The sequence below is a fragment of the Rhineura floridana genome, chromosome 5, assembly GCF_030035675.1.
Source record: "Rhineura floridana isolate rRhiFlo1 chromosome 5, rRhiFlo1.hap2, whole genome shotgun sequence".
Taxonomy (NCBI): domain Eukaryota; kingdom Metazoa; phylum Chordata; class Lepidosauria; order Squamata; family Rhineuridae; genus Rhineura; species Rhineura floridana.
In genome coordinates this window covers 55,441,165-55,464,169 of record NC_084484.1, presented here as the reverse complement: position 1 = coordinate 55,464,169, position 23,005 = coordinate 55,441,165, and the positions used below count along the sequence as shown (strand labels likewise).

Sequence of the window (23,005 nt, the reverse complement as noted above, 5' to 3'; positions counted from 1 at the left end):
TACAGTTCTGAAGTTAGAAAGTCTTGCTTAACAACCCTCTAAAGTTTCATGGCAATACACAAAACACTCAGAGAGAATCTAGGGTTCAAAGTGTAAAACAAGAAAAAAAATCCAGAACCTTGTTGGACTTTTTTCTGTCAGTGGTTTCATAATGGGTTGAAATTAATTAAAAATCAGTCATGTTCACAGAGTATCTGTAATCCTATTACTGACCATCTTCTGCAGTTTGAAAGTTTAAAAAATGCATGGCTGATTTTTAATTAATTTAAGAAATTTAACACTGGAGTCTATTTTGGTGCAGGCAGGCTCAGTAAGAGTCAACTGTCAGTGTTCTAAAAGCCAGACCAACAGCTCTTTGGCTTGGCTAATCAGAGGGCTGCACCCATGACGGACATTTATTCCACTTTAAACAGTCATGACTTCCCCCAAAGAATCGTGGAAAGTGTAGTTTGTGAAAGGTGCTGAGAATTGTTAGAACTGTTTCCTAACCTATTACCCTCATAGAGTGACAATCACCAGAAGAGGGACTGACTGTTAAACCACTCTGGCCACTGGAGTTCTGTTAGGGCTCCTTCCCCCTTCTCCTTCTCCTCCTCCCCCTCCCCCGTGGCCAGTTTCACTTATCTTTAGTATGATTGCATGGGAGTAAATCCTACTGAACTCAAAAAGCATGCAAATGATCAATCCATTCTCAGAAAACTTGCAGAGGATCCCACTTCTAACCACCCGGATAAAAAACAAATTCACTAATAGGCAAAAAATGTATGGTTTAAAAACGTAGCTATAGCCAACAGTTATTTCTATCAAACTTTAAAAAGCAGGGAAATTGGGCAACTATAGTGAATGCACCAGGGGAGCAGGAGATCTGACCTCTCTGAGATATTGTACTGTTCTACAAATGTTACCAAAACAGGAAGTGGATTGGAATGTGAAAGGCTAACCCAAATTGTGTTTGCATTTTTACAAATTTGTAGTTACATTCTTAAACTGCAAGGTTTTTCTTTTTCCTATTAGTGAATTTCTCTGTTTTTTGATCCAGGACGTAAGAAATGGGATGCTGTGCAAGTTTGCTGAGAATGGATTGACCATATGCATGCTTATTGAGTTCAATGGGATTTACTCCTTCGCAATCATGCTTAGCATAGGTGAAACTGACCACGGGAGAGGAGGGAAGGAGGGCTGCGGTGGGCACGGGAGGAGGAAGAGAAGAAGGGAGGCAGAAGGGGAGAGGGGAAGGGAGGAGAGGAGGAAAGCAGGTCTGATAATTTGCATGCTTATTGAGTTCAATGGGATTTACTCCCATGTAATCATACTTAGGATAGGTGAGGGAAGGAGGAAGGGAGGGGAAAGAGGGGTAGGGTATTGAAAGGGAAGGGGGAGTGACAGGAGGAAGGGGATAGGAGGGAGGGGGAGGGGAGGGCAGGTTTGATCATTTGCATGCTTATTGAGTTCAGTGGGATTTACTCCTGTACAATCATGCTTAGAATAGGATATTCTATTAACATCTGTTAGACCAGTGTTTTCAGCAACTGAGTAAGACCACCATAAACAAAACTTTACAATCTCTCAAGATTTTGCAATCTGTACAAGACCAAGTACACATTACATCAAATGTGTGATTTGGAGTTGTGCTTTTCAATTGTAAATAGCTGGACTGAAGGGAGAAGGATCAGAATCATGGCGCACAGGAAGGGAGGTGCAAAAGAGGTAACTTAGGGGAAGGACATCTTCACCAAGACACCAGTACAAAAAGGTGTTTTTTTTTTAAAGGCACCTCTCCATATGCTACAGTCTTAATCTGGATCAGGGGCAAAACTTTTACTTACTATTATTGGGATTTCTGTGGGCCAGCAACAAAAAGTAGCAGCCAAGATTGGCACTCAGTTGGCTTATAATACTCCCATGCATAAAATAGCATTCCAGGTGTGATGCTGCCCCGTTTAAATGTTGGGGTTGTGTTTAACTAACTTTTACTCAGAGTAGATTGACTGAAACTAATGGCCATGTCTAACTTAAGTCCATTAGGTCAGAGGATCTACTCTGAGTAAACATTAGTTGAATACAACCCACGAGTTACAGCTGTTAAAGCAACTAAATTAGAATAAGCTAGCAACACATCTTAAAAATAGCATGTGGCACTGGAGTAACAAAGAGCTGGACAAAACCAGTCTCTTAGCAATGTATTTATAATTTGGCAAATTAAGCCCCAGATTGTCATTTATGACATATCATTATAATAGTGAAATATAAATTATATTGGGAAATTTACAGGATTGGAAATCAGGCAGTGGCTATGAAATGGGCTGCTAAAGAGGTGTTTGGAAATTGTGAAAGAAACAAGCAGCATATCCCTTTATTTCAATATTTATAAGTTAAGCATTGTTCTTCAAGAGATTGCACAACTTTTGCAGTGGTGTCATCAGATAGCCAAGAAAAACATGAGCCCAATATACAAAATTATGTAACACTTGGATACTATGAGACATGTCTTATCACATTTTGCAAAGATATTATACTCGGAATATGGACTTGGATGTGGAAAAATGTCCTACACTCCTTGGCGTGTATGAACCTCAGAAGCATTTTATAAAATAAATTTGAGGTGGTAATAGGCAGAGTTGAATATAAACTTGTAGAAGAAAAACGTTGGCTTCGTAACTCAGATAAAGCCAACATTCTACATCTTTTGGATTTGTCCTAAATTGTGAATTATTAGGGAACTGTAATAATGAAATTTAAAAGATTATAGGTAATTACTAATGCTATTAAGCTATGTAAAGGATATGCTTCCAGCTGATGTCAAAATGGTAGCACACTTTTTAATGGTGGCCAAGTTAGCCATCAGAGATGGAAAATGAGGAACTCGCTTTCTGTTGACAAGTGGTGCATGAGAATTTAGGATATGGCTTAACTTACTTATAAGGAGAGAGTATGAGAGGGGAAGGCAACAACATGATCATTAAGGGAGTCTTTTTTGTACATTACTAGACTGATAAGTTACAACATGCAGGGCAACCATACTTTTTATTAGGAGCAATCTGATTAGCCACAGTTTGTGCTGACCTCGTCTTAAGGATGCTTAGCCTTTTTTAAAAATGTTACCAAATTCTATTTATTATCTCCTGTATATATGCTTATGTTGTATCACTTAGTTATATTTATTCTTTATTTTCTAAAGTGAAATGGTTATTACAATAAAATTAAACTTTAAAGATGCCTTTAAAGACACAAAAGAAAACATGATCAAGCCTAAAGGAAAGGCCAGCTGGTGAATTAGTTATATGCTTAACCGAGTCTTTAGACTATGGCAACAAAATAACTTAAAAATGCTCAACAGTTACTTATCATGAAACATATCCAGTTTCAAGGGGTACATAGTTTTTCTAAAGAAGGTATCCCTTGTAACACTGGTTGTGGTCCACAGAAAAAACGGTCCTGTGTGTTTCCCTTTATACTGGGGCAAGGAACCTCTGGCCTGCAGGCCAAGCTTGGCCCATGAGGAACATTTCCCCATGTGGCATGAGGTGTGGGGTAGGTTGTGGCTGCCCATGCACAATTGGGAGCCTTAAAATGCAATCCCGATTGTGCAGTGGCAACAAAAAGCAGGCTTTGGCTCTACTGCCTATCAGCTGATGGGTGGTAAAATCAAAGCCTCAGGTGCTCCAAACCACCCAATCACCTGCCATCATTACTGTCCACCTGTCGAAGTTGGCCCACGAGGCTAGGATGTGATAAGGACCTGACCCATGAAGCCAAAATTATTCCCTCTATTAAATCACTTTTTAAACATAAGAGTTGACTAAACCTAATGGGAGGGGAAACTCTTGAAACACTAGTGGTACGCTCATGGACTACAGTCACTTGTTGCCCATTTTCATTCAGGAACGTAGGTTACAAGCAGAAAGTACAACAGGTTATATGGTGCAGAAAACCTAAAAAATCTTGCTTTAGGTTTTCTTTATTTTTTGTGCTGTGCTTTTCCAAAACATAAAGCTTTCACTCAAAGAGGTAGCACTGGTTTCCCAGTCTCTGAAACTGAGTATTAGGAGTGATCTAGAGAGGCAGACATAGGTGCATAAGGAATGCAGTAAGACAGCAGGACATTACCAGTTAGAAAGCAACATCAAAGTAGGTATCACACACAGTGGCATCTTTCAAAAAGTTTGGCACACTACTACTTCAGAATCCATACAGCATTTATTGTTATCAAGCTTACTCAGCACCTTTAGGATGCAACTACTCATGTCATGACAGCACCCTTACCCCTTTGGATGAACCCCTTCCTGCAAAGGAGATTAGAGGCACAGATTTCTTTACTTACAGGGACTCCAAAAGATGTCAGGTGTAGACTCTTCAAAAGCTATACCTGGAATTACTGACTACATGTTGAACATGTTGATATAAAACCATTTCATTCAACCGTATTTACAGAACATCTGTATGATAATAAATAAGTCATTACATTTATTAAAGACTCTTCCTCCCCATCGCGAGCCAATGGTTTATGAACCCATATGACAGACACTGGTGGCTTCATTGTGATTAATAGTGTCAGAAACAGTGACTTTTCACAGTTCCAGTCGTCATGCCTCCCTCTTGCTCCTAGTTAGAGCAGGAACTCCTAACAGGCAAGTGCTTCAATGGGTTTTGTAATAAATGGACGTGACACAGCAGAGAAGGAGAACAAAGGCTCAAAGTGCATCAAATCTTTCTCAAAAAACAAAACAGTATGAAGAGCACAGAACAAGTTCATGATGCTGTCCCAGTCGGCAAAATTTAGATCCAGCTGAGAACATTGCAGCTCTGCTCTCGAAGAAGTGCTGCTTCATATCACATGTTCAAGAGGCAGAATAATCAGGGTTTTTTGCCCATCAGCCCCTCTCCTTCTAAGACCTGTTGATCACCACATTCAGTGCAAGTTTTAATTTAAAAAACGTTTTCCCCTGCCTACCCCCTCCCTTACACTCACCATTATTGTGAGGAAAGTATTTGTTCATTTTATATAAACAATTATTTGTGCCACCTACATTCATAACAGTTCAGCAGTTAAGAGGCCATGTTTCGCATTGACTGAAGTCTTCCTGTCCATCACAGGGCAACCTCTCTGCCTGACTTGTCTGTTCTTTTATCCAGCAGATTGTCCTTGGTAATTCCAAGGAGTTAACACACACAGCAAGAAGCATCTCATTTCATGTCCGTCCACTAGGGCTGGATAAATGGTGGTTTGTGTTAGAATTCACAAGTCTGTTTGCAGCACAGTGTGTGTGGACTACGCCACCATTAGGATATCTGACAAATGCAGGCTCACAGAAAGGGCTTTGACACACCTGGCAGAGTTTTCTGTCTGAGACAACAGTCGGGATCCCTTTTAACTTTACCTGTAAGCAAGAGAAACAAGCCAGCAGGTCACTGAAGAGTGGTGCATGAACCAAGGTGGGTGTAAGGCTCCACCAGGTTTGTTGCAAATACCATTGTTATTCTCTGTGTATTGTATTGGTAGCAGATATAGTCTACTAGAACTGGTTCAATAATCATTCCCTATCAGACTTTTCAGTAAACCCATCAAACTACAATTCCAAAGTGTCTTGGAGGAGACCACGACAGCAAGGGGTTTATAAAAGCCACATAGGTGTACTGCTGACACTTAGCTGCACTTTATCTCCAGAATGGTATGATAGGATTTAGCTATGTGAATGGTTTCTATTATACTATATACTATACCTACCACCTTGTATTGTGGGAGGGATGCACACACTTCCTTTTCCCAACTCTGCTACAAAGTATATTAATCCTCAATTAATGACAGGTAGCTCTGGCAGTACACCCACAGTACACACCTTCTGTATGTGAGGGAGGGGTGACTGACTAACCTGGTGCCCTTTAGATGCTGTTGGACTCCAACTCCCATCAGCCACATCTAGCATGGCCAATGATCAGGGGTGATGCAAGCTGTAGTTCAGCAACATCTGGATGGCCACAGGTTCCCCACAGGCATGAGCACATAGACGCTCCCTCTGCTCAAGCAATTTGCCAATGGCCTATTTTTCCCAATTCTCTCCACCTACTGCACCTGCTGACCTCACACTACAGACCTTTCCTGAGAGGTGTTCAACCCTCAGGGTTTTTTTGGGGGGGAGGCTTGGAGGCTGCACTGAGGAAGAACAAGGCTTATATTCTCCCTGCATGCCTATTCATGCACTGGCATTGAATACAATTCAAGATTTTTTATTGTGAGTTAGATGAACACACCAAACTCAAATTGTTTCCTTCAACCGGAAAAGAAAATGTCACTTGACAGGATGGACGTCATCAATGAATAAGTTACCACTGATGTATTAGCTAGAGAGGATTAGGATGAGTTTCCTTCCACCAGGAACCCAAATGTTCAGTAAGATGCTAATAGATTTCACCATGTCCATGCAATTATCAAACTAGTATGCTCACCTTCTCATACTTGTAAGTAAGGTTCTCAGTTTTTGCTAAGCCCAGTGCAATCTGGGTCATTCTTTGTGCATGAATGCTTTCCCGCATTGCGCCACTCAGGAACGAGGAGAGAAGTTGAACTGACCAGGTGTCAGGTATAAGCTGCAAAACGCATGCTGCATCAAATTCAGCCGCATGATTATTTAAGAGATCTACAGCAGCCATATCCAGTTTGGGTTCTGATGTGCTGGAACTTAAATATGCCGAAAGCAGCATATGAAAAAGTTTCTGTCTGTAAGGAAGGTCTTTGCTCTCTGAATTCCACACACAGTAATCCTCAGCAGCGGCGAAATCCTTCAGTTCATGGACCAGGATATTTAAAGCTTTGTCATGCTCTTCCAGTTTTCCAAATAGTATTGCACACTCCATAAGAAGATCTGTGCCTCTGATTTTATCTGCCAAATGTAAATTTTAAGCAAGAGTTCTTGTCAATGCAAGCCACAATTCTTCATATACACTAGTGGTCTTAAAAGAACAACTGAAAACTAAAAGCAAGTAGAAAGGTAAAACTAAGAGCAACGTTTCCCCCAACACTTGTCAAGGACAGCTGCATGTAGCATTCTGGACCCATCATTAACTTTCTGAATATAATGGGGAGGAACCAAACAGCCCTAACCATGAATAAAAGGCACTTTACTTTTCTTCCCACCTCCACCCCCCAGACACAAGTTTGGCATCCTGCTTCACGCACCACTCTGGAAGATCCTCCAGTTCTCAGGAACAGCTTTTCAAGGGCTATGTGGAGAAAGCAGGGCCCTGGGGAAAGCCCTGATATGTGCACGCTATTTGGATCCCTGCCAATATTTTATTATTGGCAATGCAGTTGTGTTTGTTAATTTAATGCAAAGTTAAACACACTATTAAAGTGATCAATGGTCTTGGAACACAAAAGGGTTCCTAGAATTCACACACTGCTGACTAGATTCATTCATCACTTATGGGCAGCAAGGCACAAAACCATGTGCACACGAAGATGACCTAATATGGGATATGTCCAGTTTCCTGTAATCCTTCATTTCAGAAGTGGAAGGATTGTGGCAATCAGGGGAGATTATGCTTATGCATGCATACAAATTCTAGAATGCATGTTTCACAGCAACTTCCATCACAAGCCATTTCAGTAGAGACCTTATCCCAGTCTGTGTCTGTTCTGGAATTGCTTTTAAAGAAGTTTTAAAAGTTTTTTAAAAAATATGTTTTTAAGATGTTTTGTTTTATGATGTTTTAAGATGTGTTTAGTGTCCCTTGTTTGCAGCCCTGGGTTCCTTCTGAGAGGAAGGGCAGGATAGAAATTTAATAAATATAATAATGTTGAACTTCAGGGAGCTGCTGGATTCCATAGCAAGTTGAACCAGTCCTTAGTTATCATGGAACTTGAATCGGCTGTAATGCAACAGGAACTGGCATCAACACCATCCATTTTAAAATTATCTCACTGACAACTTGAATTCAAAATCGCCCTTGTGCAGTTTCAAATGTTCTTTTGCTTCCATGCATTTTCTCTGCCTGTACAACTGGCAAAACCTCTTCAGCAGTATATAGAAATACAATTTCAGTTCTCTTACCTAAGATAAAATGAACTCTATAAAAGTCAGATTTCTGCAGAAGACACCGCAGTTTCAGCTGTGTTTTGGTCAGTTTTTCATACTTCTCTGCACCCAGTGATTTTAGATGCAACACTTCCTCCAAGTAAAGTACTGCTAGATGGGTGTGGTATTTTTCCTTCTACCGGTATAAAAGGCAACCAATTAATTCCAAGATTATCTCCATAAGCAGTTTCATTAATATTTAACCAAAATAAGTGTCCCCCCCCAAAAATCAAGAGAACATCATCAGTAACAAGAAAGGTAAAATAAGTTCAATAGGTTCATTGTTTCAAAAGGACTGAGCTTCTGTCCTTTAACAAATACAGAAGTTCAAAATTCCATCAGTTTCTCATACATGATGCAAAAACGCTGAAATTCAAAGGACTCAAAGAGAAAAATTCCTGTGCCTTTCAAAGTATGATCACCATAGCAATAAGAAGCACAAATCCTGTAAGAATTTATATGCCATTTTTGTCCTATCACGTTTTCATTCTTGTCCTATTTGCATCTTAACCATTCAATTCCAGTGGCTTACCCAAGCCAGCATCTTTCTCACTTCTGGTAAAATAATAATAATATTCTGCTTCTGAAACATATTTAATAATAATATATCTAATACATATCTAATAATAATATTCTGCTTCTGAAACATTTGACATTATGCAGTTTTCTAATCTTGGAAATACTTCTTCCTAAGCAGCCATTGACTGTTTTGAGTTTTTTTCAAAGCTTATCATTTTATGTATTATTATTTATTATTTATTAGTCACTTTTTTCCAAAATGAAACTCAAAGCAACTTACAAAAAAAATCTCAAAAACGTATACAGAATAAAGATAACAGTACAAAAGCATACCAAGCAAAACTCAATACAATAAATAGAAAAATATGATAAAAATCACAACACACAATACAACTCAAATATAGGTTTTCTGCAACTAAAATATAGGTTTAACAGCCTAATTCCACATTCTGCTGAATGACAGCAGTAAAAGCTAGGAATCCTACACTCCTAGTAAAAGGGGTTAAGGGATCTCTCATCCCATTGATTCAGGACTGGAATTGGCACCCAAAGGAGTTCTGGAGTAATTAAGAGGTATCAGTGCTGCTGGAAGCCCCAACACTGCACAGAAAACACTTCATCAGACACGGGAGATGTAGAGCAGGGGTGGGAGCCTTTTCCGGCCCAAGGGCCACATTTGCTCATGGGGAACCTTTCAGGGCTGCATACCAGTGGTGGTAGTGGGAACAGAGGTAAAATGGGCAGAGCAACAGATGCAACTCTTAGCCTTTTACAATAGGCTACGTACCAGTCACGCAGAAGTCAGTTTACACACATACACCCATCTCCATCAGACAAGTAAGGCACAATCAGAATTCAAACCAGTCAAAGGGACTTGAGGAGGGCCAGTGAGAGATGTAGCCTGGAAAGGGGTGTGGTATGGGATGTGTTGAGGGTCAGATGGAGAGGTCTGGAGGGACACATTTGCCCCCCTGGCCTTAGGTTCTCCACCCTTGATGTAGAGGGAATACTAAGCCTTTGCCTTCAAAGATGCACAAAAGCACCCTTCTGGGATTAGAGGGAACATGTAGGACTGCTCAAAAGCCATTTGAGAAGGGAACAGGATACCATTTTAGCCATTTTCCCCTCTGCTTATGCTGCAAGTTAACAGAACTAGACTTCCAAGAGTAAATAATGTAAAGGATCGTTCTTGTTTTTCAGTTTAGCACATTGATAACCAAAATTGTAGTGTTATATGTACTTTGTGCCAAAATTACCTCCCAGTTTTACAATAGCCAACTTCCTTCCCTTGGTAATGGGTCTACTTAAGAGACTGAATAAGCAAGCAGGAAGGAATGGAAGAAGTGTCATAAAGCCTCAAATTACCAGGGTTGCCCTGCAACAATCTAGAGAAACAACCTGGATTTGCTTTGAGCCACGTAGAGCTTCAGGCATAGACTGAACACTCCAATAGACACAAATCACAGTTTTATACTACAGGACCCACCCCCCACTTACTTTCACTCTTCTTTCCAGAACCAAGAACTCTAAATATTTTACTAGTGATATGGGATATTTGTTAAGGCAGCAGATGACATCATCTGGATTAAAGCTGTTTTTCTGTTCTTCTTCTTCCAAGGGCCTTTTAGTGAAGACGTATACTCCAACCTAAAGCAAAATGCATTTAAGAAATTAAAAACTGTCACATTTACAAGTGACTCACACCACACACAAGTCTCTGCTGCCAGGTTACCAATTCCTGTTGCCCAATATTTGTTTAAAGTGACTGAAAGGATCCAGCCTTTTCTAGTGCTACCGAAATCAAAATCACTGAAAGAATGACACAAGTAGCTGCTTTGCAAGAATGGACTTTGGAAGGGGAGGATCCACACAAAATTCAATTTACACAGACCTAGGGTGGGAGGAGGACAGACAGCTGTGCTGCTATTTGCCTCTTTACAATATTTTATAGAGACAAATGTGTGCTTCTAGATGCATGCTCCTGGCCATAAGTCATACAGAATGCAACTGAATTAAATACACATGCAGAGAAAAATAACGGGGAAGGCAACTGTTTAGCTTAAGTCACAAAGAATATCCAACAGCTTCCAGAGGGCCATAAGTACATAAGAAGAGCCCTGCTGGATCAGGCCAAGAGCCCATCTAGTCCAGCAATTTCTTTTCAATATGGCTATCCAGATGCCTGCGGGAAGCCCACAAGCAGGACCAGAGTGCAACTGCTGTGTTAGTCTGCTGCAGCAAAAAAAAAAAAAAAAAAGAACGTATTGTGGCATCTTAAAGACTAACACATTTATTATGGCATAAGCTTGCATGCACCACAGTCCTTTTCATGACATACATGAAGTGTAATCCTGAATTATTTATTAAATTTCTATCCCACCCTTCCTCCCAGGAAGAGCCTAGGACAACAAACAAAGGACAAAACACTAAAAACATCTTAAAAATAAAATATCTTAAAAACATCTTCACTAAAAATATACATTTAAAACTTAAAAAGCAATTACAAAACAGGCACAGACTGGGATAGGGTCTCTAATTAAAAGGCTTGTTGAAAGAGGGAAGGCCTTTAGTAGGCACTGGAAGATAACAGAAATGGCACCCATCTAATATTTAAGGGGAGGGAATTCCAAAGGGTAGGTGCTACTACACTAAAGGTCCACTTCCTATGTTGTGCGGAATGGGCCTCCTGATAAGATGGGATCTTCAGGACCTCACCTGCAGCACAGTGACTGACTGGGTATATAAGGGGTAAAATGGTATTTTGGGTATCCTAGCCCCAAGTTATATAGGGTTTGGTACACCAAAACCAGCTCCTTGAAATTAGCCTGGTAGCTAATGGGCAGCCAGTGCAATTCTTTCAGTAGCAGGATAACACGTTGGTGATGTCCTGCCCCAGTAAGCAGTCACGCTGCCACATCTTACACCAGCTAAAGCTTCCAAACCAACCTCAAGGGCAGCCCCACATAGACTACATTATAGTAATCTAGCCTAGATCTTACCAGGGCATGGACAAAAGCGGCCAGGCTATCCTGGTCCAGAAACAGCCACATCTGTCTTAACAGCTGAAGTTGGTAAAAGGCACTCCTAGCCACTGAGGTCACCTTGATCTCTAACAACAAACATGGATCTAGGAGCACCCCCAAAGCAGGCAATTGACCAATTATCCGAACTCAGAAACCACCTACCCACAGTGCTTCTGTCTTGCTAGGATTCGGAATCAATTTACTGGCCCTTATCCAGCCCCCATTGGCAAGCATTTGTGTGTAATGAGGTGAAATGAAAACCAAAAAGGACAGTGACAATTACCTAAAAGCAAAACAATTAAAGTGACCAATGAAACAAGGCAATGTGGCCAATTCATGTGAATCACTTCATTCCACGGTGACCACAATAGCAATGTGTGCAATCTTGGAGAGGGGGCTGGAAGAAGTATCATATTTTTCCAGGTACAGAGCCTTGTGCTTTGAATTCTGGCAACATGGAAGTTTCTTGTAGTAACGCTGCCTTGAGAATCAGAGGAAAACTTGGGCACCACAAAATTAAAGCTCATCTTTATGAACATTTTTTCATACCACTATTTGACTGGCATTACATTACTGTGCATTACTTCACAGTACTCCATAATCACTGTATCTCTGTTGGAATGCAAGGGGATAGAATTATGTAGAAAAAGACAAAGATTTCAAAAATACATATTTATCAAAGCAACAGTACTCTTAAAACCATCCCCACCACCACCAAAATAATATCCAGTCACGAACCTCTTCACTTCGCTGTAAGACCCATTCTGCATACTTCCACACCAATTCGTGGTCCAAGCAGGAGGTAAGGAAGTCTACTATATACTCATAAAGGTCTGTGCGTGTAGAGTCCTGGAGGTCTCCATTAACAATTTTTACCCATAACTGAAGTACAAAAGAAACATAACGCTATCAGCTTCAAGTGACAATTTACAGTCTTGAAAGCCAAATGTTATTTTTCTTCAAGTTACCAATCAATATTAATTTAGCAAAACTTCATGGACTTAGTCCACAAGTGCTAAAGATGTTGCACTTACATAATAGCACTGCAACAAAATCAGAATTATTTATATGTTTAAAACTATTCTGAAATTGTATTCAGGTAAGTAAGCATTAATAGAATGTGCCGATGAGATATGACTGACAAGTGGGAGAGGGTGTGTGAGTGAGAATCCCAAGTGGAGTTTTGAAGAGAAAAACCATTGGGGTTTGACAGAGTTAGCTAAGTTAGGGATCAAGAAGGGAACACCTAGTTAGAAAGGCTGCGGTTTTAGGAGAGGATTTCACTGGGATTAGTGGGGTAGGATAGGGACAATAACTTATTCATTGTCATATTTAGCATCTTATATAATAAAGTTCATTGTCTGATTCAAAATCCCACATGTCAGCTTGATCAAGTGTGCTACCAAAAGGTTCTCTTCTGTACCTATACCAATTTTACATAAAGATTACACCAGTGGTCACCTTTTGGGGAAAAGGTTGTGGGGCTGAAGCTTGTGGTTCAGAGAATATATCTGACTCCGACTAAGGTGGACTTCCTGGGGATTTCCTAATCCAGGCATTAGGGAATCAGGAGGTGGTAATCCCAGGGACACAGGGATGTCACAAGAACTAACAGGTGCTTGATACAGCAGCAGATCTTTTACTTTGCACCTGCAGCAGACTCCTGGTGCAAAACTAAACATAACACTCAACACAGGGATACTACCAAAAGTGGAATCCCCGGGTTGAATTCTTCCCTCCACATCACCCTGGTAACAATTAGGCACATTTACCCATGCTGTGCAATCCTCCTGTTGTAAATTTCCCTCCTGACATTCCAACTCATTTGCTACTGATGGCATGGGCAAAGAAACATGTGCCTAAAAAGTATGGGGAGAGGACAGTGGAGAATTCTACATGGGGCTGCTATTTTTGGTGGCAGCCGTGTCAAGATCCTGTAAGCTACTGCCTAAGAACAAGCCTTTAGCCACTGTGATTTTGGCTAAACAAGGATGGACTTAGGCAATAAAGCCAGGACAAGGTGACTTTTTCCTGGCAAAGTGACTACTCACAGAAGTGTTTTGACATTTCTTGGAATGTCTTTGAACCACAGGGACAGGATAAGCTGGTATCTATCACCTCTTGTTCACTATCTACATAAGCATTCACGAACAGTCACACTGTGCCAGAAGATGAAGACAACCTTACGATGGCTTCATCTACTCATGTTTTTGTTCTAAATCCACTTTGAATTCACAGAATAATTTTATGATCAACTTTGTTCAATGTACCACATTTCTATATTCAGTACACGCCAAGGTCTCCTCACTTAGATCTCCCTACCAAAACAGCAGACCTCGTACACATACAGAAAAAGCCATCCGAAGAAGCAATGGCTGCTATGGGCCAATATAAGTTTTGATGGGAGCATTAAATAGCAAGGGGAAGCAGGGGCCTGTCGCTTTGCAGAAACTTTCTTCCCTTTCCTATTTTTTTAAATTTCCATATACCTAAGTCTCTCTACACCTTTGATTTAGAGAACTATAAAGGAAAGCATAGGCAACATTCTACCCTGTTTTGAATAAGTTAACCTACTCCAACCTTCTAATACCCTGGCCCTCTACTGCCCAGTAAAGGCATTAAGATCAACAAATGGACTAGTTAATTTTACCACAGCCTGATGACTATCAACCGTAACAAAACTAACCCACAGAGGCAGGTTTTTTTTCCCCACTAGTGGCACCACTTTTATGGAATGCTGTCCCTGCTGAAATTAGGGAGGCCTGATTGGTATTGGCATTCCGCCGGCTCTTGAAGACACGCCTCTTCTGGCAAGCATTTCCCTGATCTCTTAACTCGAATCTCTGCTGCTTGAACTATTTTAACTGTTTTAATTGTTATGCTGTTTTAATGGGCTTGTTTATTATATATTTTAATTATGATGTGTTAGTGTAGTTTTATTATGTATTTTAATTGCGGGTAGCTGTATCTTTATAATTGGTTTTATTCTTTTTGTTGGCTTTTGTTTCTTTGTGAACCACCCTGGCATTCTTCTTGAAATAAAAGACAGTATGTAATAATAATAATAATAATAACAACAACAGCAGCAGCAGCAAATATATCAGTATGACCAATAAGTACTCTGGCACAGATTAAAAGTAGGTAATTATTTTGCATTGACATGTGAGCCTCACCACCCACCCTCCCTAGCTACAGACTTGGATTCAAGGCCAGAGGGGCTTGTGCTGAATTGATCTCAGGTGAGCTACTGCTGTCTTAAACTCATTTAATAAACATCTTTTCTTACTAGAGCAGGGTAGGTAAACTAGAAACTTCTACAGTTTAGAAGAGGCACTGTCAAGTATATAGAATAGCTGGACAAGAAACAAGAGACAGAAGCCAGGGAACAACTAGGCCATAGCTAGGGCTGGCAGAATGCTTTAGTATTAGCAAAATACTATTTTGTAAGTTGCCACTTGCAAGTGGTAGCAGGATTAGCCCATCAAGTGTTTACAGTAGTCACACAGCTGGATCACAAGCTGTTTAATTTGCTCAGAAGCGTATTAAGCAGCACTGACCTTGCATTCTGAATGGGAGCATCAGTTTGGGATTAGAATTATCTACGGAGACATTATAAGAACAAGAATAATGGGCTCCTACTGGTAGGAAGGGTGGGACATAAATTTAATAAATTATTATTATTATTATTATTATTTAGACCTCTTTGGTCCAGAATTTGTCTGAGTGAAGAAAGTGAACAGTGAAGATTTATATGTACATTGCAAGGACATACCAGCCCATGTAGAGAGATATGACAAGCATTTTAGACATTGGTCTTTTGCGGTTCGTAGCTATCTACTCATACGTACTTACAGCAAAGGTTCTTAAAAATATTTTAGGAATGAGGTTAGTATAATGTTGTCTTGAAATGATGGAGGTGCATCATAAATATGCTATGTGTTTTTCTTGTGATTAAGTGTATTGGTATGTATCTTTTGTAAGAGAAATTTCTGAATGCAGAGTTTTAAGTGACACTGATGCTATTTTAGTCTTGCTTTACCTGTGATACCGATGTTGTCTTCAAACTATCTTAATTTTTCACATTTTGTTTTGACTTTAAGTCCTGATGAAGGAAAGTTCTCCGAAATGCATTGAGCTTAATAAACAGCCCATTACCAGTAGCACTGGAGTGTGTCTCCTTATTTTTGTGCTCCCCCCCCCTTTTTCGTCTGACAGCCAGGCTGGGATGGTAGTTGACCATCCATCTGAGTAACATGCCTGGCATTAAACTGGTATTGCCCCCCACCTGCACAGATACACTGAAAGAGCTGAAATGTGACAGGGGAATGGGAGGGGGGTGCAGCACAGACAACTGGGGATTCTATTCCCTTTTCACTAGCTCAGCTATCTACCTGAAGAGCAACAACAATAGCTTTAAATGCATGAGCATGTGACAGGTTCCTGGTGGCCAGAGCTGGAACTGGGGGAAAAAGCTAAAATGTTTTGATTCACTATAGAACATTTACATGTTGCTTTGATTTCCTGGAGACATGGTTGCACTCTAACCTGTAGCGCTGCCGCATCTTGACCATTTGAGTGATACAGAAGCCCAAGTGCAAAGAACCTGTATAGAAAGCAATATAAAAGTGGCAAATCAGATTATTACTTTGTGTTTGTAAAGCACTGTGTGTGATTAATAGTTAATTCTTGCAAAGTTTCTGTGAGGCGAGTCTATTTATTCCCATTTTACACATGAAGCAGGCTGAATTTCTGTCTCTCAGTCGCTACTTTTGTGCAAAGCAGTAACACTGAGAACAGAGCCAGAACACAACACTACCAGTGCCTGAAGAACCCAGTGAGGTCCACACGTATACAACACTTTAAGGATCTGACATTATCCACCAAACGCCATCATCTAACAGAGAACAGGTTCCCACCCACCTAATCCTCTGAAAGATTCACATAGGAAGATGCCTTCCTATGTGAAAAGTCCTCTGTTTTTTGCAATCTGTGTAGGCTTACATAGATAGGATCAGAACATAGAAAGTTGCCTTACACCAAGTCAAGCCATTGGTTTGTCTAGGTCAGTACTGTCAATATTGGCTGGCAACGGCTCTCCAGGGTTTCATGCAGGAGTCTTTCCTGGCCGTACCTGGAGACACCAGAGATCGAACCTCAGGTCTTTTGCATGCAAATAAGGTACTCTATCACTGAATTATGGTTCTTCACAAGCACTGCAACAGCAGACCATCTATATCAAGGAGTACGAGTCAGAAGAAAATTACAAACAGAGAGGAAGGCTCATAAATATTTATACTGGGGTGAGGAAACTTGATGGCCTGATGCTTAATCCAGCTGCTAGAGTCTTCCTGTCTTGTATTATCCCAGAGACCCACCTTTATTAGCTACATCCAGAGTGTAAGACAGTACAAAGGCCAAAACCAGGGCTTAGCAGCTGAGAATTCTGCTGCTGTTCACATAGTGAAGAATCCAATAGTCCTCTGTCTCTCTCACCTCAGGCAGGAGTGAGTCAATGGGAAAAACCAACATTGCTGGCCCTTGTTCAACTCAAAACATTCAGTCTCCTACAGTTACACAACAAGCAGGACAATACTGGGATGCTGCAGTTACACAATAGATAACGGTTCTCATGTGGATGGCTCAAGGTCCTCCAGAAGAAAGTAATGTTTCCTGAAAGTTAGGCTCTCTTTTTCAGTTACGTCAATGGTGACAGGCAAAAAGGGAAATTCAAAGTCATGTAAGGATTATGAAGGAGAAAGATGTTTATTTTTGCAATGCATACTGTGCTAAGCTTCTTTTCCCCTCCTCCCTTCCACACCCTTTTCCTCATATGTTGTGTGATTTTGGACTCTGAGGCTGAGGGCAGGGACCATCTTAGTAGTGATTTTCATAAGCTGCTCCAAGAGCCTTTTTTGCCTAAACGGTGGGGTATAGGTGCCTTAAATAAACAAGTTATATGAAATTATCTCTCACACACAGTAGTCTTAGCAGAAAGCACTAAGGGATGTTATTTTTCAATTTGTAATTTTTTTTATAAAGCTAAAATTATGAAGAAAAGTTGCTAAAAGTTAAAAAAGGGATATGGGTTTCTGTTCAACATGTTCAAAAATGGAAATAAAAGTATCAGGGAAGTAACTGGGTATCTTTAAGGACTCCCACCATTCACTTTGAGATCTACTGAGGTTAGGAAATGTGTTCTGGGGCTTACTTTTTGTGCTTTTCCAGCCACGCAGCACTATCTGTGAGAAGACAGAAATTCTCTGAGACCAGTAGATCTAGAAGACTTTCATGATTGGACTCTGCATAGAGCTTCAACAAAGCTGTATCAACGTCTTCCTTGTAGCCATTCGCAACATCAGTGCTGCGCACTTCATTCAGGTAGCTCATGAGAAACTGTTTGCACTTGATCATCTTCTCCTGGTCCCCTCGCGTCAGCTGGTTTAAGTCAGCATATTCGTGGAGGGGAGGGTGAGTTCGCATGAAGGAAGAGGAAGTAGGCAACAGGAAGGGGTAGAGAGAAATCAGCTCCCGGACATCAAGCTGGCCGCCTCTGCAATTACAGTGTCAAACTAAATGAAGCAAAAAGAAAGAAAAAGTATACATAGGCACACACACATGCGTGCACACACACACACACAAAAGGAGGACACTGAACTTTGTGCAAACTTGATAGGAGAATGTGGACACAGGCACAATGGAATGTAGACACTGCCCATAATTTAGTATAAGAAATCGAGATCAGAACCGCAGTGGGGGGACAAAGAGTTAAAGCACTCCAAACTTGATTGGAGGCCCCATGCTGGCAGCTTGTGAGAGGCAAAACCTCTCTCCCCCCGATCACTTACCCTCTTTGTCCATGCACTGTTGATTTCCTCCACAGGAAGCTCTATACTGTCCAAGCCACCTTGTCCCCACTTATAAGGGAGGGGTCTGTGCTTTCCTCACTTCCTTCCTTTTTTAAAAAGAGCCATTAGGATAGCCAGCATGCTGGGAAACAAAGCCCAGGTTTTCCAGCAGTCCTGCTCTCTTCCCTCTTCCTTTGAATGTCTGTAGACCATATGGGGAAAGGAAGAGGGAATGGCTACTGAAGGTCTGGCAGCAGCCCAGTGAATGAACGAACGAACGAATGCACGCATGCACGCACACGAGTCGAGATGACCAAGGGGCTTCGGTGAGTGCCGAAGGGGTCAGCATGTGACATATGCCTGTGGGCTAGGTCTAGCTCATGCAGCTATATTGCAAACTGAATCCTATTTCTTCCCATCCACATTTGCCACCACTTCAGTTGTGAACAGCAGGAGCTGATAAAGTGGCATGGGCAGGGCTGCATTACTGACCTGGCTTCCCACCGCTGCTAGTTACCAGGAGGGAGAGGGACAAGGCAATGTGGAAGTCAGTGCGGTGCAGGCACAGTTGCAGAGGAAATCCAATGCTCCTGCCACTGCCTGTTACTGGTTGTGCACACAACAACAAATCAAGAGTACAGTTCCCAGAAGCTATGCAGTAAACCAGCCCACACATATACACAGCACCAATCAATATGCCTACACCAACATTAAGAGCCAGGACATAACTTTGGGGAAAAAATATGAATTTTTCTGAAGACTTGCCAAGAAAGTTGTAAATACCCAGCTGATTCAAAACCAAGTATGTTACATCAGTTGGGTCCTACATGGAGGCAAGGCAGGGCTGTGGGTAGAGCAGATGGGTAAAATCTGGGCTCCTGCCAGGAGGAAGGCGGGGATATAAATCAAATAAATAAATAAATAGATAATAAAATAAATAAAATCTCACTGCTCTGCAACACATTTAATATATAGGAATCAAGATACATGCCAACAGGACTTGGGTATGTTTCAGAAAGAGTTTGCACAATCAGTCATCGACTAATCAAAACAGAGCAACCCGAAAGTCCATAATCCTAAATTTCATGCCTTGTTTTCTTGTTTCAATCCAACCTCATGACAATATCTCAGAACTTAAAAGCTTTTAAACCCAAGCACGTGGATTTATTCAGTGACTGATTAACACTGCAAAAGTGTTATTCATCCCATGTGAAGGATTACCTGAAGAGTTCTTTTGCTTCTAGGAACTGAAGCTGTGCAAACTGTATAAATCCTGCTTGCTGCAGGATTCGTTTGTACATAACCTAAAAGGGAAAGAAAAAAAAAATGCAAGCCATTTAGGAAAACAATGAAAAAATGCAAGCTATTTATTTATAGTAGGTGTGGAAGATCTTTGGCCTGCCAGATGTTGCTGAACTAGAAAGCCCATCATCCCTGGACATTGGCCATGTCATAGTTCACCAACATCTGGAGGGCCAAAGATTTCCCATGTCTGATTTATGGAGTGGCTCATACACTAGTATTGTACTGTAATGAGGAATATGCCAAAATCAGACTTGATCTGCAGGTCATAACTGCACACATTTTGTCCAGCTTTACACTATATGGAGAATCAGAGAGTTGGTTGAGGCCGGAAGGCCATCCTGAGTCTACAAAGCATAGTTATCTAGCTATCAGCCCCCCAGCTAGACCTCAGTGGACAGCAAAAATGATGCCAGGTGCAACATAGAAAAACGAGGACAAGAGAAACTATTCCAGATAACTCAAGCTATTTCTGAGCTGAGATACTAAGGGCACTTTGAAGTTAATTCAGAGCTGAGTCATACAGAACTGAGCATTCCATGTGGGAACAGCATAAGAACATATGTAAAGTGTATGTACATGCACATATTCCACATTTTTGCAGTGTGTACATGTGTCTGAAAGCAGCAATTAGATGCAGCTTCTCAGCATGCTATAAAATGCATGTATATGTAAGTCTAATACTTTTACAGCTGGAGTGCATGCTGTCTCCTACATGGAAAGGCTTTCCATAAGTTTTTCATACTTGAAGCAGACATTATGTGGACATAGAACACATTTTACAAGCAAAATGCTTTGAATCAGGATAAAATGTTTTAAAACTTCAGAAGTGCATCTATTTTTAACTGTTCATTCCTTTCACTAATCTGAGCAGAAGCTAAACTTGACTAGTTCATTCTGTACCCCAGGTCTACCACCACCTCTTCAACTCTATGTTAAATTTGATAGGATGCAAGTGTGCAAATTCAGCATGAGAAAGGAAAAGTTCAAAACTCAAGCCCTCAACTCCAGGAAGAGGATGGGTGTGATATAATGAATAGACTGGTGAGCTGGGACTGGAGAGACCCAGGTTCCAGCCCCCACTCAGCCAGGAAGCTCACTGCATGACTTTGGGCCAATCGTACTCTCTCAACCTAACCTACCTCACAAGACTGTTATAAGCAAAAAAGAGTGTAAGAGTGAGCAAGTGTCTGTGAAGAATCACATACACTGCCTTTTCCTCCCTGGAAGAAGGATAGGATACATATAACAGCAACAACAATAAATATACAAAAACACATGAAGGTTAGTGCCAGCCCAAGTTGAGAGAAGATGTAACAAGAGGCCTGAATTATGGCTAATGTAATAATTTTCTATGCTGAAAAGAATCTTATGTTTATTTTGTCTTTCTAAATTATTATAATTTAATTAAACATACCTGGCCTTAGGCAATGCAAAACTACAAGCGAAACCAAACCATGGACATTAAATAAGCATTGATAAAAGGCGATTATCCATGTGAAAAGTGTTCAAGGCAGGTATGATTTGAAGGCAAAAGACAGAGGGGGAAAAAGACCACCAAGCACCTTACACTTAGGCAGACTTGAAGAACTGTTGGGTCGGGAAAGGTTTGTACAGTGAGCCTGAATCCAAGGAAGAAAACTCCCAACAACACAAACTATTACAGAGAGGTGGTGTAGCATAAAAGCTGAGAGAATAAGCAATAAGGAAAATCTGGAGATTTTATTTATTTATTTATTTCCCACCTTTCCTTCAAGGAGCTCAAGGTGGCTTACAAGCTTCTCCCCCTTCCTCCTTTTTATCATCACAACAACCCAGTGAGGTAGGTTAGGCTGAAAGGTGGCAACTGAGTTTCATGGTTGAGTGGGAATTTGCACCCTGATCTCCCAGGTCCTAGTCTAATGCTTATAAATGCCACAGGCATAAACTCACTAGATGGTCTCAGGCAGGTTGGTACACTCTCAGCCTCAGAGCTGCAATAAAGGGATAATAATGCTGAGGAGTATCGATATTGTATAGGAATGTAAATTTATAAAATTACATTCTATAAATGCTTATCACCACCTCTTGTATTTGCTCAGTTAGCATTCCCATCTAGAAGCAAGGTATGTTGAAGTAAATGGAACCTGCTTCCAGAAGAAACATTTAGATCAGCCTTTCCCAACCTTTGGGTCCCAAGATGTTGTTGGACTACAACCCCCATCAGCCCCAGCCAGCTCAGGAATGATGGGCACTGTAGTCCACCAACATCTGGGGACCCAAACTCTCAATATACCTAATCTAATTTAGCTCTGCAGACTCCTAATAGCTCATAATTTAACTCAGAGTGCATCCTGGAACAAGCTCTAAGAATGGTATCTCTCTTGTGATACCAGCATGTAAAAGGCTCCAGTTACCAGTTATTTCAAAGTAAGGTTTCAATTTTTCACAGCTTGTTTGTGAGTCAGCTACCTTCATGTGACTAGATGTATTCAAAAATACCAACAGACCTGAAATTTCTCTTTTGGAATATTTCTTCGGGCTCCCTTTGCTAAGATTAATGCTTCTTCAACTCTGTGGCTGGCCAAAAGATCCTGGATCTGTCTTTCCAGAGGTAGTGGGACCAAGATGTATACCCCTTTGGTGGTAGCCACAATTACTTTGCCTGCATAAAACAATGGAAACAAGATATGCAATTTACATTTTACACCATAGCAAAGGTTTGAGATATGCCAGCATAAGTCCTCCATCCCAGCTCAGTTGACGCCAGGATAAATCCCAGGGGGAGTGGTGGAGGCAAGATGCGGCAGGGGAAACTTACCCCATTCCAAACTCTGTTCAGCTCAGCCATGTGACCTAGCAACCCAGCAGAAGTTACATGGGCAAAAAGGATGGTGAAACTCAAATTGTATTTTAAAGGCTAGTTTCCCCCCGGGGCAAGCTTCAGGACTGCCCAGCCAGCAGTAGCCTCACTCCTGAACAGAGTTTGGAATAAGGGTAAGGTACACCATCACAATTTACCCTAGTGTATATTACACTGGTTGACTATAGCATGAAAGGCTCTGCCCAAGAGGAAATACATCTTTGCAAATTCAGTACAATATAAACACAGCAACGTGCCAGATAATGAACATTTACTAAAAAGCAGGAAGGCAGCACCTAGTTATCATTGCAATGAATTATCTTTGCTACCATTTTAGTGAAGGAATATATATTTAGGATACAAGAGCTAGCAGGCATTCACAAAGTCTGATGATGATGACAA

General features: G+C 40.9%; 1 protein-coding gene across 4 annotated transcripts in view; it reads right to left on the bottom strand.

The window, feature by feature from the left end:
* Nucleotides 1-2,348: 2,348 nt before the first annotated feature.
* The window catches only part of TGFBRAP1 (transforming growth factor beta receptor associated protein 1), a 36,983-nt gene continuing 16,326 nt past the window's right edge, over nt 2,349-23,005 (bottom strand). For all 4 annotated transcript variants that reach the window (XM_061626784.1, XM_061626785.1, XM_061626786.1 and 1 more), the window contains 9 exons: nt 22,251-22,405; nt 19,681-19,763; nt 17,823-18,164; nt 16,160-16,217; nt 12,353-12,496; nt 10,089-10,238; nt 8,049-8,208; nt 6,445-6,878; nt 2,349-5,378 (listed from right to left, as the gene is read on the bottom strand). In XM_061626784.1, the coding sequence (XP_061482768.1) occupies nt 5,190-5,378; nt 6,445-6,878; nt 8,049-8,208; nt 10,089-10,238; nt 12,353-12,496; nt 16,160-16,217; nt 17,823-18,164; nt 19,681-19,763; nt 22,251-22,405 (1,715 nt within the window). In that variant the 3' untranslated portion in view covers nt 2,349-5,189. The remainder of the gene's footprint in view (nt 5,379-6,444; nt 6,879-8,048; nt 8,209-10,088; nt 10,239-12,352; nt 12,497-16,159; nt 16,218-17,822; nt 18,165-19,680; nt 19,764-22,250; nt 22,406-23,005) is intronic.